The following is a 16,780-nucleotide window of genomic DNA, read 5'->3' as shown; positions in this document are numbered from 1 at the left end:
GGAGGGAACTGGTACTATTCAGGTACCAGTCAGCTCCAGATACTCAGCTTTTCTTTGCTTTTGGGCTTCTCTTAGAACAGATATTCTCTGTTCTGAAAGAAATCAACTTAACATTCTATTCTCTGCCTACAGATGAAGAGATGATGGCCACAGAAGTAACCCCCTCAACCATGGCAGAGCTTACAGAGCTGGGCAAATGTCTGATGAAGCATGAGGTGGGTGGAGAGGCAGGAGATTGATGCTTTTTTCCTTGTCCACCTGGGGAGCCAGAGTCCACTTTCTTTACACTTTGATGCCATCAGAAGAATTTTTGGTCAAACTCATTTATATGAGTTAAGTTCCTAATTCCTAAAGCCTAGAAAACAAAGAAAACAGCACAAGGCTATAGGAATGTTTCCATGCCAGTGTGGGCAGTAGCTTTCAGAGAAATGTACAGCCATGTTGATGTAAACCCCTGAGTCCTGGTGTTCAGCTTCACACGGGCCCTGAGCTTTGTCCCCTTCCTGCATGATTTTTATCTTATCTCTTGATTGTTTTGTTTTTGTTTTTGTTTTTGTTCTTGTTTTTTGACTGCCTGGCATTAGAAATAGAAGAGGCGAACAGATAATCGGAGAAAATGGTGCTTATTTTCCCATTGTAATCCTCTTTCCTTTCCTGTTTAGGACGTTTGTACGGCACTATTAATTACAGCCTTCAATTCCCTGGCCTGGAAGGACACTCTCTCCTGCCAAAGGACAACCACACAGCTCTGCTGGCCTCTCCTCAAACAAGTATGGCTATTCACCCTTTCTCCCCAACCCTTAAGGAAGATTTGGGTCATGAGGATTAACTGAATCAGTTGGAAGAACTGGGGTGCTATATGCCCCTGGGGCCTTTGGAGAGTCCATCTTTGGCCCTGAACACAGCTGTCTCCCCAGGTGCTGTCAGGGACACTGCTCACAGATGCTGTTACGTGGCTTTTCACCAGTGTGCTGAAGGGCTTACAGACGCATGGGCAGCACGACGGGTGCATGGCTTCTCTGGTACACCTGGCCTTCCAGATATATGAGGCACTGGTGAGTGTAGAGCACACAGGGCAGGATAGTTGTGGCTTCCTCCCTTACAGCCTGCTCCCATTCAGTTGGGCTTTATCCTAAATCTAGGCATCTGCCAAGTTGCTGGTGCTGCCCCTGAGAAGTGGGTGTGAGAGGGATTGGGGAAGATGGCAGGGTTCAAGTCTATTATTACTGAGTGGGTTTATCCCCCTTGTCAGCGCCCCAGGTACTTGGAGATAAGAGCTGTGATGGAGCAGATCCCTGAAATACAGAAAGACTCTTTGGACCAGTTTGACTGCAAGCTTTTGAACCCCTCCCTGCAGAAAGCAGCTGACAAGCGCCGGAAGGACCAATTCAAACGCCTCATTGCTGGTTGCATTGGGGTAAGCCACCCTCAATATACCTTCATTAGTGTTTCCAACCACCCTTGTGGTCTTCTGAGACTATGTGGATGGTACAGACTAGAAACAGCTGTACTCCTTGATCATTATGGTGGGATGATGTTTAAAACAACCTACTGTTCAGGGCCTGGTATTAGTTTTTTTCTCATCTGTTTTCCACAGAAACCCTTGGGAGAACAGTTCCGAAAAGAAGTACACATTAAGAATCTCCCTTCACTTTTCAAAAAAACAAAGCCAATTCTGGAGACAGAGGTGCTAGACAACGAGGAAGGTGGCCTGGCCACCATCTTTGAACCTTGAATCAAGCTTTGGGGCATCCCTTCCTCGGCCTTTATTGTCATCTTTTCTTCCTCTTTGTAGCTAATCCCTAGGCCCCTCTCCACTGCCACTTACTTTCCACCATTGTCAGGATGGAGAGATCCTGTCTGGAGCTGGAGAGAGTGGGCCCCTGCAGGGGTAACAAGTAATTATACTGAAATACCAAGAAAGGGTCTTAGGGTTTACACCATCTGTCTAGATGTCCCAAGTGTCTCCCATTCTACTTGGACTTTTGGCTTTTCCAATAGTGAAGCTGGAGCAAAGCAACCTTTCTTCCCAATATAGCCACCCACCTGTGCAGAGTGAAACTAGGGTTGCTGTACACAACAGCATAGCTAGCAGAACTCGCAGCAAGGGCTCACCTCAACTAATGACAGTTTCTCCTGGTCCACTGTAAGTTCCACAAGCTCCCTTGCTGCTGGGCTGGCAGGGAACATTCCCCATCCCCCATGGGGAATGGCTGGTTCTCTCATCTTTGCTTTAATTAAGAATCTGGTCACATGATAGAGGCTACTGCTAAGCTCTGGTTTTAATACTAAGGGTATTACCTCCAGGGACAGAGCTGGGCCCGGGTCTTTAGTGCTCACTAGCTTCCTCCTCAGATCTCACACATCTTGCCCTTTCATGAATGACTCCTCAGTGTGGTTTCCCTAGCTCCAGGGTTCACTCAGGCACAAGAGCCACATAACCCTATCTAGGGTTGCAAGATGCCACTAGCATCCAAGGATAATCCAGACCAACTATATACTACATCTGAGACAAGCTGCTAACAAAGCTACTGGTCTCTCTCTCCTAGGACTAGCTAAATCCAGGTGCCTTCAAAAATCTCACGGTCTTTCAGGTCCCTGGCCACATCTCCTATGGGGTATTTCCCTAAAAAAAGAAATAAGAAAAATATTTCCTAACATAACCTGTACTGAATCTCTGGTCCTTTCTAGAGGTCATTGGAAAGTCCTGTAAGTAGAGGGAAAGTGGGTACAGGACCCTAGTCTAAGGCTGACTTAATCCCTACAGAAACAACAGACTGTTCCTGTGCTCTGCAAAGGCAAAGGCCTCCCATCAAGTCCATTCAGCTGAGGGTTTCAGTGAAGAGTAAGGACTGAGTGGAGCCAAAGTGGACAAAGGCTATAGCTTTTAGCTGGTGGTGAGGGTTGGGAAGAGGCAAAGCTGAGGAAGCAGGACTTGGATCTTATGTTATCTCTGCTGCCCCTGCTTCCTCTTACCAGGTAGTGCTTTGGATTTCTTTGTCCATTGTAAAGGCGATCTCAAAGTATGATTCCCTTAAAACTTGATAACTGCCTAGCCCTCTGTGGTTGGGGCTATGGAGGGCATAGTTGTATTTATTGTGTTGTAATATTTTTAACATCTGTGACTTCATGCTAGAAGTTTTCTATTGTTTATAGAAACTTTTTGTAGAAACATTAACTCTAAAGCACATCTGCATGTAAGTAAAAATCTCAATTTCATACAGAAAGGGCCCCATCTGCTTTTTTCAAGCCAGTCTTAAAATCAGTGACATATTTTAGGGCACATTCCTTAGACACATGCCATGGGGACTGGGCACCAGCAAGTGTTAGTGACCAGTGAAATTGCATGTCTAATTCTCTGAAATGGTGTCACCTAATTCTATTCTTGACCAATCTAAATCAGGCAGCAGCTATCATTCTCACAGTGTCCCTAAGCACATGGCTGCTAGGCCTGACCCCAAGTTACTGTCCAACAGGAATAGGTATTGATAGCAATGAAACCTGGTTTCTGTCAGGAACTTCCCTCAATAATCCAGAGGACAGATGAAGTGTAGATTCAGTCTGGCTCTCAATTTGGCATTTCTCAGAAGGCTTTAGAGGGGGTAAGCCCTGACCTACAGTCATATCTGAGCCCAGTCTTCTGAACTGCTAAATGTAAAACCTGTTCTAAGGTCCCATATTTTTGGACCAAAAATTAAGAAATGTTCTAACAAAAGGATTTCTGTTTGGACATCAATTTATTTACATGAAAGGCCTTACAAAGGCATAAAAGTAACATTCATGGCACATTTAACATAATGTATTTATTGAAATAAAGCTGGAATGGTCCAGAAAAACTCAGGACCCGCAGTCACTCTGGGCTCTGCAGAGCAGTCTTATGGGGGCAGGTCAGGACCCACAATCTTCAGCTTGCCTCTGAGGAACATCAATAGCCAGTCATCCCAGTTAAGTCCAACGCAAATCTCAGTCCATCTGAACTGCATCTAGTTCATCCAAGAACCGCCGGCACTTTCCCATCAGTACTTTGATGGCTTCACTTACCAGCACATCTGGTGGCAACACCCCTGTTGACTCTACAGAGACTGGAGACCAAAGAGATACTTTAGCCCAGACAGGGCTTACCTTTCTAAAGCTCCTGTACAAGTTACTGCTGAATTCCACATCTGGACTCTGAAAAGAAGCTGCAGAGCTGAAAATGCCCAGTCTCCTTCCCTTGACCCATCCACAGTACTCACAAATGTAATGATCCCGAACTCGGGCCAGCCGTACAACCTTCTTTAGCTTCTCATTCCGGAAGACTTCCCTGCTAAAGGTATCTAATCGAGGATTGGCAACTCTAGCCACCTTTTTACCTAATGAAAACAAATAATGTTATAAATACTTTATTAGAGCCTGGAGCTTTTATTTCTCTCTACCTTCAAAGGGCTTAAGATCCTGACCTAAACTGCATCCCAAATACCATACCTTGAATTTCCTGCACTTCAATGACACCAGGTGAGAAGCACTGCTTCAGCTCCTCTGCTGCCTCCCCTTCCACTGGCTGAAGCAGGGTGATGTCAGGCAGGAGCCTGTAACTGGCAGTGGCTACCGGTGAAAACTTGGCATGATCTTTGCCTAGAGGGAAGAGGAAAGTGAGTCTGTGGGAAACCCTTCTTCACCTCCTAAGTCACTGATGGCAAAAGTACATGCCCTTTAGCTTTCTGCCCCACTCCAACTGAACTATCCCACCCTGTATAGGGTGGCCCACTAGCGTTCTCACCAATACCCTTGACGCAATGCATAAGCAGGTCAATCTCCTGGCCAGGTCTCAGCTGGGCAATGAGGATGTCATCATGTACAGGTCGGATAGTGCCCTCTGGAAAGAGGTCAGCCTGATTTCCCAGGGGCACCCATGTCATATGCCTTGTATACACTGGAGGAAAATGCATGTTAGATGACTTCAACCTCTAAAACTAGCACACATCAGCCTTTCCCTTACCCTACCACTACTCACCTTTGTGGTTCACATAGAGTTCATTGGGATCAGAGGAATCTTTAGCAGCATGGGGATTCTGAGTGCACCTGACTTGCAGCCGAAACTGCAGAGTATCTATCTCTGTGCCTTCTTCATCTCCTGCACAAATGTAAGAGGAGGAGGAAAACTTGTGAACATTTGCATGCCAGGTACTATACTCAATGCCTATCTCAATCCTCCTGATGAACTTATAAAACAGGTACAATTTTCATTTCACAGATGAGAACATTAACGTTGCAAAAGGCTAAGTAACTTGCCCAAGATCACACAGTAGTCAACCCAGTATCTAAACTCAGGCAATCTTGATTACAAAATCAACTTCAATAAAGAGTTACTTCCCCTGTTTCCAAAACTTTATTTTCCCAGACCCTCACCTTGGTTCCGATATTCAAAAAGACGGGGATCAGCATGAATGGGAATGAGCCCTAGACGATGGGCAAGGATCTCATCCTGGACAATGGATGTGTTGTTGTACACCAGGACCTTTTCTATAGCCATGGTTGGTACCTGCCCAAGGAAATAGTATCACCCATCTGCAAACACTCAAGAGACTCCCCACCCAATCCCTGCCTCCTCATAGGAAAAGAACTCTTCTGAAAGAATGTCTGATGAGCAGTTTACAAGGAATGGGCAAGAGGAATGCCCAGCAAAACTACAAGAAAAACAAGGAGTGGCTGCAGCTTGAGATGCATATATTCAACAAGGGAGGTGATGGCATGGTTCCCCACACAACCCCCCAAATGCCACCTTCCCATCAATACCTCAGCTAACAGAATGCGTCGAAATGCATTGGCAATGGCTGCGTCAATCCCCACCATGTCAAATTCCAATGAGTTTTCATCCATCTGTACCACATCCACACGGAAATTCTAGAGGGGCAAGAAAAACTGATGCCAGCTATCTGTATGGTCAATTTCTCTCTACATCTCCCCTCTGGATATTTCTCTCAAAGTATGAATACCTTCTCATCCAGGAACCTCCCCTTTGCCCAAATGTCCCTCATTACATGTCCCTTTCTCCCGAATCCTTTCTTTTTTTCTTGGAAATTCTGTTTTTATCTATTCAAAACCTTCGGCAATCTGGTTTCTAGCCAGATCATCTCACAGAAGCCATTCTTTTATGGAACTGGAACTTCCACACTGCTTATTCCAGTCGACACCACTCAAGCTTTACCTTACTGGACTCTGCTGCATTTGCCATTATTGATAAAATTCCTTCTTTTTGAAACTTTGATTCTCTTCCTTCTCTGATGATTTTTACTAAATTCACTATCTTCTACTTTCCCCTATGTTACTATTTCCCAGGTTCTTGTCTCCCATGTACCTCAACCCCACACTCATGGTTTTAATCAACTCTACTTTCTGATCTCATTTCAAATATATATTCTTCTAGCCTGCTAGACATTGCCACATGCAGGAAAATGAATGCATCATCATTCCTTCCCCAGACCCATTTCTTCTTAGAGGACACCCACCATCCAAGCAGTTCTTCAAACTAGGTTATTTTACACTCCCCCTCCCTCACCGCACATATCAAATCAATCCCAAATTTTACCTTCTATCCTCCCTTTCCTCTATTTCCATGGACACAGTTTTAGTCCATGCCTTCATTTTCAACTCTTCCAACAGGTCTGCCTGACCCATATCATCCTGCTCAAATTCTCTCCCAATCATGTGAGTTGCAAATCTGATGTTATCTGTATAAAAATTATTCAAAAGCTATTACCTGCAATGCCTAAGACTTACTCCAGTCCTGCCTATCACTCGTGCCAGCCCACCTTACATCACAGCAATATTGAACTGCTTGGACAATGCCGAGACACCTCAAAATTTAGCTTCTGTTATTAGTACCTCCTCTCTCGTCAATGTTCACAACTTGTACTTATCATTGAAGATTGAATTGAGATGCATCTCCTCCAGGCACTCTTCATACCTCGTCCCCATTCCCAGTCCAGATTAGGTCCTTCTATAGGATACCCAATCCCCATCCCATGTTTATCGCTATCAACCGCCACTGTCACACAATACTGGAATCATTTGTTTTATGCGCGCTCTTCCCCAACTTCTTGTTCACAGAACAGGGCAAAAAAAAAACATGCGCCTGATTCAGCCTTGTACACGCAGCACCTAGCACTGGTGGGATGGAAACACGCTCAGTAAACGTTTTATGAACGTTTTGGCTCTAGCCCCAAGGACAACTTCTGAGGCTTAGCTCACACCGTCCGGCCTTCACACCCTCTCCGGACACCTACAGCCCCAACCACCTCCTAATCAGATCCCTCTCCCTCCCTGTACTTTCCCACTCCTCTCTCACCCTCTCGAAGCTGTCCTGGTCCCAGGCGTCATCGTAACCAGAGTAGTTACCGGGGAAGTCGGTAGTATGAACCTAGAGCAAAGAGAGGCGAGCCTGTCCGAGAAGGGTCTGCGAGGCCAAAGGCATCCCCGACACCAACTCATCCCTATTCTGATCCCCTCTCCCCTCCCGAGCCTAAAGCCACAGGACTTACATTTCGAACTCCGAACTCCCCCAGAACCACGCGGTTTCGCATTTCTTCTACCCTCTGGGACGCCGCCATCTTCAAACCCACCACGTGACTAAGACAGTAAATTGGCGCGTGCGTCCTACTAGCCTTGCCGTCTCCGTGACAACGAGCCACCAACTGGAGGTTTAGATATCGCGAGATTCTGATCCTATTCCGTCCACGTCCCTAGCTTCCGGGAGTCTGATTTGGCCAAACATCCGGGCTTCTCCCTTTTTTGCGTTCCGGCTAGTCCTGTCTCTCGTTGCTTCTTGACATCTCCCTCCCTCGGACCCATATTTCGCCCGCTCCTCCGGGCGCGGGGCTAGCGCGGGCTTCAGCGACGGGAGCCCACAAGACACATGGCAGCTACAGCGGCGCCTGTCAACGGCGCCCGAAACGGGACTGGCCCGGAATGGGGAGGGTTCGAAGAAAACATCCAGGTAATGGACCAAAGCTCTGGATGCCAGCAGCCCTAGCGCCGGCAGCCACCCTGTAGTGCCCTGAGGACTCTCCTTCAGGGCCTGGAAAACCGCTCCTAACCTTTTTATCTCCTGCGCCATTTGCAACACTTTTTCTCTCCAGTGGGTCTTGGGCGAGACAGTCGGAGGGGTTAGTGCTGTCTTGAAAGGTCCAGACAGATACTCCAGCCGGAAGGCTTCGGGTCTCTAACCCACCTCAGGCGTTAGGAAGAGCGTACTAACGCTTTTGAGACAAGTTAGGAAGTGGGCCGGAGTCAGACACTGCGGGGGAGGGGCAGGAATTACTGTCACTGGCCGAAAGCATAGTGTGTGCAGTTTTGTCTTGAGCCTTTGAGGGTTTCATACCGAAAGCAGGAGAAAGGTTTGAATGGAAGACAGCTGGTAGGTTTCCTAGGCTAGAAAAGAGAGCCAAAGCTAGGAACCAGGCATTCTGAGAGCAAATGAAGGGGAAGCAGTGAAGTGGCGTGATCTGTAGTAATTCAAAGCCATAGCCCCAGCAGTGGAAGAACAGAGCCCCAAACTTTGGGATGAGAGAGGAGGACTTAATGGATGAGCAGAAAGGCCATTCATTCTAGGAGCCATTGTCTTCACAGGGTGGGGGCTCAGCTGTGATTGACATGGAGAACATGGATGACACTTCAGGCTCCAGCTTTGAGGATATGGGTGAGCTGCATCAGCGTCTGCGTGAGGAAGAGGTAGATGCTGATGCAGCAGCTGCTGAAGAAGAGGATGGGGAATTCTTGGGCATGAAGGGTTTTAAGGGACAACTGAGCCGGCAAGTGGCTGATCAGGTAAGCAAGACTGGATCCCAAACAGGTGGAACAGTATATCTAGGCAGGGCCAGGGCTCTGGAGTCGGCATTGGTGAGGTCTACCCCAGGTAGAACCATGTAGAAATCCAACAGAAAACAGGTAACAGGGCCTAGAGCCAAGAGTCTCACGGTACCCATCCCCCCAACCCCACCCTTCATCTTCGTTGCTTTAGATGTGGCAGGCAGGGAAGAGACAAGCCTCCAGGGCCTTCAGTTTGTACGCCAACATTGACATCCTGAGACCCTACTTTGATGTGGAGCCTGCCCAGGTGCGAAGCAGGTAAGGATCCTTCTAACAGAGTTGCTCTCCTAACCTGGTCCTTCATCCAACCTACACCCATATATCGAGCTGTCAGGCTCCCTACCCTCGTGACCCCACAACCCTGCATCATTGCACTTTGTATCCCAGCCACACCATACCTCTCACCAGCCGTTCAATACAACATGGTGATATCATATTATCTTCCTCCTTTTCTCCATCTAGCCGACTTCTCATCTTCCTCAAAACCTAGCTCAAGTGTCACTTCCTTTGTTCCCTATTCCTTAACCCCCAACTCCAGTTTATTCTCTCCTGGTACCCCTAGAGCATTTTTTGTTTGTTTATTTTGTTTTGTTTTGTTTTGTTTTGCACGGGCAGGCACCGGGAATCGAACCCAGGTCTCTGGCAAAGCAGGCGAGAACTCTGCCTGCTGAGCCACCATGGCCTGCCCCTTTGTTGTTTGTTTGGTTGGTTGGTTTTTTTGCTCCTAGAGCATTTTGCAGTTTTCTCTATGTGACAGCACTTCAGCATTGTGTATTTCTTATTCCTCGGTTTGTCTACCCAGAGAACCCAATCCCTCCAGAGCAGACTCTGTCTTGTTTATCTTTTTATTCCCAGCGCCAGAATAGTCTCTGAACTGGAATATCATTGCATAGCAGCTGAATGACTATTAAAGAACTGAATTTAATCTTGATTTGGTTCTTTGTTCATATTTTTACTTAACCAATGCTTATCAGATACCCAGACCACTCAGCAAATGTCTACTGAACATTTTCTCTGTGCCAGGCACCATACTAGCTGTGCCTAAGTCGGTGGTGAAGGTAGATGGGAGCCTTGCCCTCAAGTGTAGTGAAAATAGGCAGCCGTGTGGGACACCTGCCTTAACAGAGAATACCCAGAATTCAGGGCTGCATTAGTGAAGCCCTGGGAAAGGAAAGGTGTAACTTAGGAAACCAGGTTTTCAGGAGGAAAACCTGACCCAGGGTGGGCTGGGGGATGAGCCAGGGCAGGTTTTCCAGAGAAAGTAAATCTAACTAAAATCCAAAGTATTATTAGGGGCTAACCACTTAAGAAGAGAGTGGGGAAGTATCTTGTACTTTTATTCTTTCTGCCTGGAGTTTCCTTACCACTTCTAATGTAGCTTTCAAGAAAATGTTCAATCGTGCTAAAGAAATAGCAAGCAAGAGGAGGCAGGATGCATGCTGGTTTCCTAAGTTACACCTTTCCTTTCCCAGGGCTTCACTAATGCAGCCCTGAATTCTGGGTATTCTCTGTTAAGGCCTGTTTGTCTGATAAGGGGAATAGGTCAAATAGCTAAATTGTCAGGCCCTCTCCCAAAGCCCATCTGGGCTGAGTTCTCCATATTGCAACTGCTTCAGTCAGCACAGTATCAGAGGTTGTCCTTCCTGGGAATATTTTAAAGGGCAAGGAGGTGATTTTCCCATTCCCTGTCTGTCTTTACTACACTCTCCTCCTATCATCCAGCATATCCTTTAGGTAAGACTCAGGACTTCCCTTCCAGAACCTCACAACTCAGTTCTGCCTCTGCTTTTATGTCTCCTCTCTTCTCTCCCAGGCTTTTGGAGTCCATGATCCCTATCAAGATGGTCAGCTTCCCCCAGGTGAATAAGAGATGGCATGTCTGAGAAACAGGGGAGGCACCAGGGCAGAGGGTAAGGCCACCAGGCAAAGCCTGGGAAGCCATAAACGGGATAGCCATGGTACCCTCCATCCTGAATGAGTTGCTGCTGTATTGACAGAAAATCGCAGGTGAACTCTATGGACCTCTTATGCTGGTCTTCACGCTGGTTGCTATCCTCCTCCATGGAATGAAGACATCTGACACAATTATCGTAAGGACAGAGGACTTTGGGGGGTGGCTGAACTAGGCTGAAAGCTGCCCAAGGACAGGATGGTGGAGTGAGGCAGGAGCACCCCCTGAGGAAGGCCCTGGTTGAGACTGAGATCAGAGGCCTCCCTGGACTAAGCAGAGCCTTCACCCCACAGCGGGAGGGCACCCTGATGGGCACAGCCATTGGCACCTGCTTCGGCTACTGGCTGGGCGTCTCGTCCTTCATTTATTTCCTCGCCTACCTGTGCAACGCCCAGATCACCATGCTCCAGATGCTGGCACTGCTGGTAAGGAGCCAGGCATGGCAGTGAGCAGGGATAACCTTAAGAGAGCAGGTAGGCCTTGGTCTCCATCTGTTTTGGGTCCACAGAGCCTGGAATGGGAGGAGCCAGCCATTGTACCCTTTATTTCTCAGGGTTCCTATGAAGGACCAGAGGCCAACCTCAGCCTGAGTGGTTTTCCTCTCCATTATCCTCCTTCCCAGGGTTATGGCCTCTTTGGGCACTGCATTGTCCTGTTCATCACCTACAACATCCACCTCCATGCCCTCTTTTACCTCTTCTGGCTGCTGGTGGGTGGTTTATCCACCCTGCGCATGGTAAGCTGGGCAAGAGGTTTTCAGGGGTGGGCTGTCCTCCCGGGGAGTTGGGAAAGAAAGGCTGGCACTGGAGCTGAACCCCACAAAGGGTTCTGAATGGTAGAGAAGGGTCCAAAGATGATTCTGCCCTGGGTGGGGTATTTGCCTCCAATCCTTCACTTTGGAACAGGCTCTGAGCTGTATCCCTGTGGCCCTAGGTGGCAGTATTAGTGTCACGGACTGTGGGCCCCACACAGCGCCTGCTCCTCTGCGGCACTCTGGCTGCCCTGCACATGCTTTTCCTGCTCTATCTGCATTTTGCCTACCACAAGGTGGTAGAGGGTAAGTGGCAAAAGAGCCTGAAGGGGAGGTGGGGGAGGTACCTCGGGCAGGGCCAATAGCCTGTAGGCTGGGTCTAGCCGACTCTCACTCACCTTCCATCCCCCTTCTTTTCAGGAATCCTGGACACACTGGAGGGCCCCAACATCCTCCCTATGCAGAGAGTTCCCAGAGACATCCCTGCTGCACTCCCTGTTGCTAGGCTTCCTGCCACCGTGCTCAATGCCACAGCCAAGGCTATTGTGGTGACCCTTCAGTCACATTGATCTGACCTGAAATCCTCAATTGGTCCCCTCTCCCCCATGCTGCAGAGTAGAGGACGGTGAAAGGATAGTGCTGGTGACATGTGCCTCTTTGAGGTCTGCAGCTGCCACAAGCTGTAGCTATTTAAGTACCTCCTTGCTGACTGTTGGGACTTCTGAGAGGTACAAGACCAGGACTGCAGGATTCTGTGGCCATTGCAGAAAGTGGGTCAGCTCCTCTGAGGTCCCCTCACCACCTTCCCCTTCCTTCCTCTTTATCTCTCCCATTTTGTCTTGCTAAATATAGGTTTGGTAATTAAAATATTGAATGAAGTCTGGAACTGCAGTTATCGTTCCAGTGGTCCTCCCTGCCACCTGTTTTCTTATACACAGTTGTCTGGAAAACTGTAGGAATGTCACATATTCTCTTCTTTATATCCTCACCTAGGTAGGGTGAAGGTGGAGTAGACCAGAGGATACAGAAGGCAGGGGTTGAATATGGAACCTGCCCCCCTGGAGCAGCAGGGAGGCCTCAAACATAAGAACTACAAGCCTGATGGAGCAGCACACCCAGCTTAAGTTTGGGCTCTCCTATACTCTTGGGAAGCCAATGGAGCAATGACAATCAGACAAAAACTTCCAGACCAAACCCCTGTAGGCACGTGGGTCATGGTGGGGGGATAATTTTCCTGTGGGAGTTCACATTTGAAGCCAAGATTGACTTTGCCCTGGTTAAAAGGAGACAAAGCTCCATTTCTCTGTCCTTCCTCTTTCTAACTTGTTTACTTTAAAAAAAAAAAAAAACTAGCATAGCACCATCCACTCCATCCCCTATAATCTGTCCCACTTGAGTGAATTCAGGTGGTTAATAGAAGAAATGGGGCCTTTGACCTCCCTTCACTACACATTTTTTTTGTTTGTTTTCTGACATCTTTCACTCTGGTAAATCTGGTTCAGAAGCAGCTTTGCTTCCTAATAAAGGGACTAACAGAGATGCCTTTAATTTGTCCTATATTATGCAAGTAAGTTCCTCACTATCACCAGATGTCGAAATTCTAACAGCACAGCCTACACTGTGCAGCATTCGCTCCTCAAAGTCCAACCCATCTTACTGTTCCCCACCCCAGGACGCGGGTGCTGCCATTCCCTTTATTTCGGCTCCCCAAATCTCACCCGGACAGAGTTAACCTCAGATTATCAACAGGGCCCTACGCATCTGGGGAAGGAGGAGCACCAGGACTCTGGCTCTATCTGCAGATCACCCACCCTGGTGGCCCTTTGGGGTTCCCTTGTGCGTGGCAGCTCTGGATGACTCTTCCTAGTCGTGCCGGCTGAGAGCCTTCGCTGTGAGGTTACCCTATTGGCGACGAGCAAACGGGGAAGTCCTCACAGGTCGAAATCCCCACGTACGCTGCGCCCCGCGTCATGCGTGGGCGGGGCGAGGGACGGATTAAAGGGACTGGGAGCTTCCAAATGCGAGGGAAAAGAGTGTACCGGATCTGGGTGAAAGCACCAAGGATCTGGATTTTAAAAAATGAAGAACGACGGAGAATGGGGGTAAAGAATCTGATAATAGTCTCAAACGTACCGTGCCGCCATTCCCCATCTATCACCCCTCCCATTCCCTATCCGTCCTAGGCCTCAGCTTGGCTACCATCCTTATGTCTGTCGTGCCGCCCTACACCCAGAGCAGCGTTCCCACAGCTCAAATCTTGCTGAAAACCAAGCGGTGTCTGCGAACCTCGTGGCCCGAAATGCCTAGGCCAGGCTGGGGGCGGGGCCAGCGGTCATGACGCGGCCGTTGCCGTGGGAACCGGCCGCTGGCCCCGGCGCTGGAGCCGGATGGGGAGCTGGAGCTGGAGCTGGAGCTGAAGCTGCGACTAGTCGCCGCCTGCCCGCACTGGCCTCTCCCTGAGGGTCGTATGGCCGAGCCCCCGGGGCCACAGGGGGCACCCGGCCAGAGAGAGAGAGGAGCAGATGCGGCCGCCGAGCTGGGACCGGTCCCACGCGTCTTAAACCGAGGCCCCTGAGCTACCGCCGCGAGGGACTAGGACAAGCGCGGAGCAGCGCCTTTCGGGGACACCGGATCACGCGCCCGGGCCCGCCGCCCAGACACTGACCGCACTGTCTTCCCCGACCGCAGAGCCGCTGGGTCTCAGCCGGGCCCGCGACCTCGACGCCCCCGCAACCCCGCAGGCTCCGGCCCGGGCGCCCTTCTCCGCCTCTCCCTTCGCCTCGGTCCCCGCCCCTGCCCCTGTTCGGTCCACGGCCCGAGCCCCGGCCCGGGACCCACCCGCGGCCCCGCCAAACCTCGGCCCAGGAGGGCCAGTCGCGGGCACGATGCTGCCCAGCTCCATCCAGATTTCCGGGGAGCCGCTGTCAGGTGCCGAGGTGCGGGACATCTGCCGCGGCCTGCGCGACAACGCCGTGCGTCTGCTCTCACTGCGCGGCTGCCGCCTCTGCGACCGCGACTTCGGCCGCATCTGCCGGGCCCTGGCCGGGGCCACGTCTCTGGCGCAGCTCAACCTTAACCTGGGCGTCGTGTCCAGCCCCAGCCGCATCAAGCAGCTGGCGGAGGCGCTGCGGACCAACCGCTCCATCCAGTCCCTCTTGTGAGTGCGCCCCCTCGCAAGGGCCCCCCCCCCCCCCGGGCACTGCACCTCTCCACTCACTCCCCCTGACACCTCTTGTTCCTCCGCAAACCTTCTCGTACCTGTCCATCTACCAGCCTACCTTCTCACCTCTTTTGCACACATATCGCTCTGGCCATACTTCCAGGATGCCCTCCAAGTATGCACTTTGTCTCCGCACTTTGCACATGTTCTCCCTCCCCCATGAGAAAGAATACTCTCCCCCCACCCCCATCAAGGCAGTGCCCATCTAAGTCCCCCATCTAACCACGGGAACCCAAAAAGGGAATATCTTCCTCGAAGCTAGGTTCCTGACACTACATTCAGCCCAGCAGAGAACCCCAGTCCACCACCTTCTCTGCCCCTCTGGGTGTTCTGTCTTGGATCCCAGCCCCTGCTCAGGGAAAAGAAACAAAATTCCCTTTCTATCTGTATTCCCTTAAAGTCTGGAATTTTCTTTCCCTCTCTCTAGCCAGCCTCACTCACCTGCTGTGACTGAGTGTTCTCCCCACCCCCCTGGCTCACAAAAGGGTGGGGAACCCATGAAAGGAGGTGCCCTCTCCCCCTGGAGCCAGGGCTGATGGTTGTAATGACTTTCACTCTCTCATCTCACCCCCTCAGCTTACATGGGAGCCCCCTGACAGATGCTGGACTAGCCTTGCTGAACCCGGCCCTGGCCCTCCATCCTGCCCTTGTGGCTCTGGACCTGGGGGACTGCATGCTCGGTGACGAAGCCATCAACCTCATCTGTGGCCTCCTCCCCCCAGACGGGGCAAAGTCTGGTGAGCAAGGCCCTGCTGAGGGCTTGGCCAGCATGGTCTTGATTCAAAACTAAGTACAGAGGGAAGGCAGCAGGGCCCAGAGCTGAGATCTCTGACAGGGTGGGTGAGAAGATCTTTTAAATCAGGAAAGGGAAAGATTGAGGGTGGAGGCTCTGGAATCTAGGCTGATGAGAGACAGGTATGGAGCTCTAGGATTGAGGTGGGCGGCTCCTAGCCACTAGGAACAGCCAGAGATGGGATGGGGGATGGGCTGGAGGAGAGCCTGACTCTCCCCACCCTGCCTTTTCTCTGTGCTGCTGCCCAGGCTTGAAGGAACTGACGCTGAGTGCCAACCCCGGCATCACTCCTAAGGGTTGGAGCCGCCTTGCCATTGCTGTGGCTCACAGCTCCCAGGTTCGCGTCCTCAACCTGGACTACAATCCCCTAGGTGAGGCCCAAAACACTTTCTTCAAACCCACCACCCTACCCCCTTACTAGAGAATCTAGGACCTACTGTCATGGTAACCTCTATGCTTGGGAAATGAAAGAAAAGGGCGGGCTTCTGGGAGGTAGTAAAGTAGCCACCCTGCATGGAGGACCAGATAACCAGCAGGTAGGTTTATGTACCAGGCATCACCCTTGGGCCAATCACAACCCTCCCCTCCTTATCACCCACCAGTTGTCAGCTTTTCCTGGCCTGGGAGTGGGACCTGAGGTTCTCAGGGCAATGGAGAAGCTGGCCTGGAGGAAGAGTTAGCAGGCACAGAAGTGAACATGTGCATTTGTGCTGTCTCCCAAGGTGACCATGTGGCAGGGATGCTGGCTGTAGCAGTGGCCTCCAGTCGTACCCTGGAGGTCCTGGACTTGGAGGGTACAGGACTCACCAACCAGTCGGCTCAGGTGAGAAGTCATCATGTTTGGGGATGGGCCAGGGGATGAGCTGGAGATTAGTCAGTGTGTCTGCAGAAATACCTAAGGCAGCTTGGGGTCCAAGTACCTGCCGTAACAGTGTCCGTTCCACATTCTTTCCTGCCCCAGACTCTGCTCGACATGGTAGAAAATTACCCCACAGCTTTGCGGAGCCTAGTGTTGGCTGAGAACAGCATTAGCCCGGAGCTGCAGCAGCAAATTTGTGATCTCCTCTCTGAGGGGGAGGAGGAAGAGGAGGTGGCAGCAGGGGCTGGTGACACCCAGGAACAAGAGAAAGGGCGGGAGCCTGCTGTCCACCAAAGGGGCAGCAGCTCCTGGATGTGCCCCACTGGTAAGAGCCCAGAGGGTTGATCAGAGCCAGGCCT

The 16,780-nt window shown here is 50.4% G+C and overlaps 4 protein-coding genes across 7 annotated transcripts in view; 3 read left to right on the top strand and 1 right to left on the bottom strand.

The window, feature by feature from the left end:
* XPO5 (exportin 5) overlaps positions 1–6,197 on the top strand; it is a 79,071-nt gene extending 72,874 nt beyond the window's left edge. The window contains exons 27-31 of one of the 2 annotated variants that reach the window (XM_077161881.1): positions 133–215; positions 663–770; positions 918–1,055; positions 1,253–1,417; positions 1,598–6,197. In XM_077161881.1, coding sequence (XP_077017996.1) covers positions 133–215; positions 663–770; positions 918–1,055; positions 1,253–1,417; positions 1,598–1,735 — 632 coding nt within the window. In that variant the 3' untranslated portion in view covers positions 1,736–6,197. The remainder of the gene's footprint in view (positions 1–132; positions 216–662; positions 771–917; positions 1,056–1,252; positions 1,418–1,597) is intronic. The other variant, XM_077161880.1, reaches the window with a different exon arrangement.
* POLR1C (RNA polymerase I and III subunit C) lies at positions 3,719–7,966 on the bottom strand. 3 transcript variants are annotated; one of them, XM_077161902.1, is made up of 9 exons: positions 7,521–7,787; positions 7,328–7,399; positions 5,776–5,883; positions 5,389–5,521; positions 4,994–5,113; positions 4,760–4,912; positions 4,465–4,614; positions 4,236–4,352; positions 3,719–4,082 (listed from the first exon to the last, which is right to left on the bottom strand). In XM_077161902.1, the coding sequence occupies exons 1-9, from the start codon at positions 7,587–7,589 to the stop codon at positions 3,964–3,966; spliced, it is 1,041 nt and encodes a 346-aa protein (XP_077018017.1). In that variant the 5' UTR covers positions 7,590–7,787; the 3' UTR covers positions 3,719–3,963. The 3 variants fall into 3 exon arrangements, with proteins under 3 accessions (XP_077018017.1, XP_077018018.1, XP_077018016.1); XM_077161903.1 differs by adding an exon at positions 6,569–6,710 and having other exon boundaries at positions 3,719–4,352; positions 7,521–7,563; XM_077161901.1 differs by having other exon boundaries at positions 3,719–4,352; positions 7,521–7,966.
* On the top strand, positions 7,709–13,086 carry YIPF3 (Yip1 domain family member 3). The gene is made up of 9 exons (XM_077161904.1): positions 7,709–7,975; positions 8,608–8,805; positions 8,999–9,105; positions 10,661–10,706; positions 10,845–10,937; positions 11,092–11,223; positions 11,421–11,534; positions 11,732–11,855; positions 11,970–13,086. The coding sequence occupies exons 1-9, from the start codon at positions 7,895–7,897 to the stop codon at positions 12,116–12,118; spliced, it is 1,044 nt and encodes a 347-aa protein (XP_077018019.1). The 5' UTR covers positions 7,709–7,894; the 3' UTR covers positions 12,119–13,086.
* Positions 13,087–13,200: 114 nt separating this feature from the next.
* Positions 13,201–16,780, top strand: part of LRRC73 (leucine rich repeat containing 73) — a 5,536-nt gene continuing 1,956 nt past the window's right edge. Inside the window, exons 1-5 of the mRNA XM_077161905.1 lie at positions 13,201–14,706; positions 15,346–15,506; positions 15,811–15,933; positions 16,285–16,385; positions 16,524–16,746. Coding sequence (XP_077018020.1) covers positions 14,435–14,706; positions 15,346–15,506; positions 15,811–15,933; positions 16,285–16,385; positions 16,524–16,746 — 880 coding nt within the window. The 5' untranslated portion in view covers positions 13,201–14,434. The remainder of the gene's footprint in view (positions 14,707–15,345; positions 15,507–15,810; positions 15,934–16,284; positions 16,386–16,523; positions 16,747–16,780) is intronic.

The sequence above is a fragment of the Tamandua tetradactyla genome, chromosome 5 (assembly GCF_023851605.1).
Source record: "Tamandua tetradactyla isolate mTamTet1 chromosome 5, mTamTet1.pri, whole genome shotgun sequence".
In the NCBI taxonomy this organism is placed as follows: domain Eukaryota; kingdom Metazoa; phylum Chordata; class Mammalia; order Pilosa; family Myrmecophagidae; genus Tamandua; species Tamandua tetradactyla.
The sequence above is the reverse complement of the archived record's forward strand: the minus strand, read 5'-3'. Positions and strand labels throughout refer to the sequence as shown.

Excerpts from the sequence above, each read along its gene's own strand:
- POLR1C (XM_077161901.1), bottom strand. The coding sequence starts at position 7,589 with ATGGCGGCGTCCCAGAGGGTAGAAGAAATGCGAAACCGCGTGGTTCTG. Across the intron at positions 5,522-5,775 it reads GACGCATTCTGTTAGCTGAG|GTACCAACCATGGCTATAGA; the intron begins GTATTGATGGGA and ends TTCCTTGGGCAG. Across the intron at positions 5,114-5,388 it reads TTTTGAATATCGGAACCAAG|GAGATGAAGAAGGCACAGAG; the intron begins GTGAGGGTCTGG and ends ACATTTGTGCAG.
- YIPF3 (XM_077161904.1), top strand. The coding sequence starts at position 7,895 with ATGGCAGCTACAGCGGCGCCTGTCAACGGCGCCCGAAACGGGACTGGC. Across the intron at positions 8,806-8,998 it reads GCCGGCAAGTGGCTGATCAG|ATGTGGCAGGCAGGGAAGAG; the intron begins GTAAGCAAGACT and ends TCGTTGCTTTAG. Across the intron at positions 11,535-11,731 it reads GTTTATCCACCCTGCGCATG|GTGGCAGTATTAGTGTCACG; the intron begins GTAAGCTGGGCA and ends CTGTGGCCCTAG.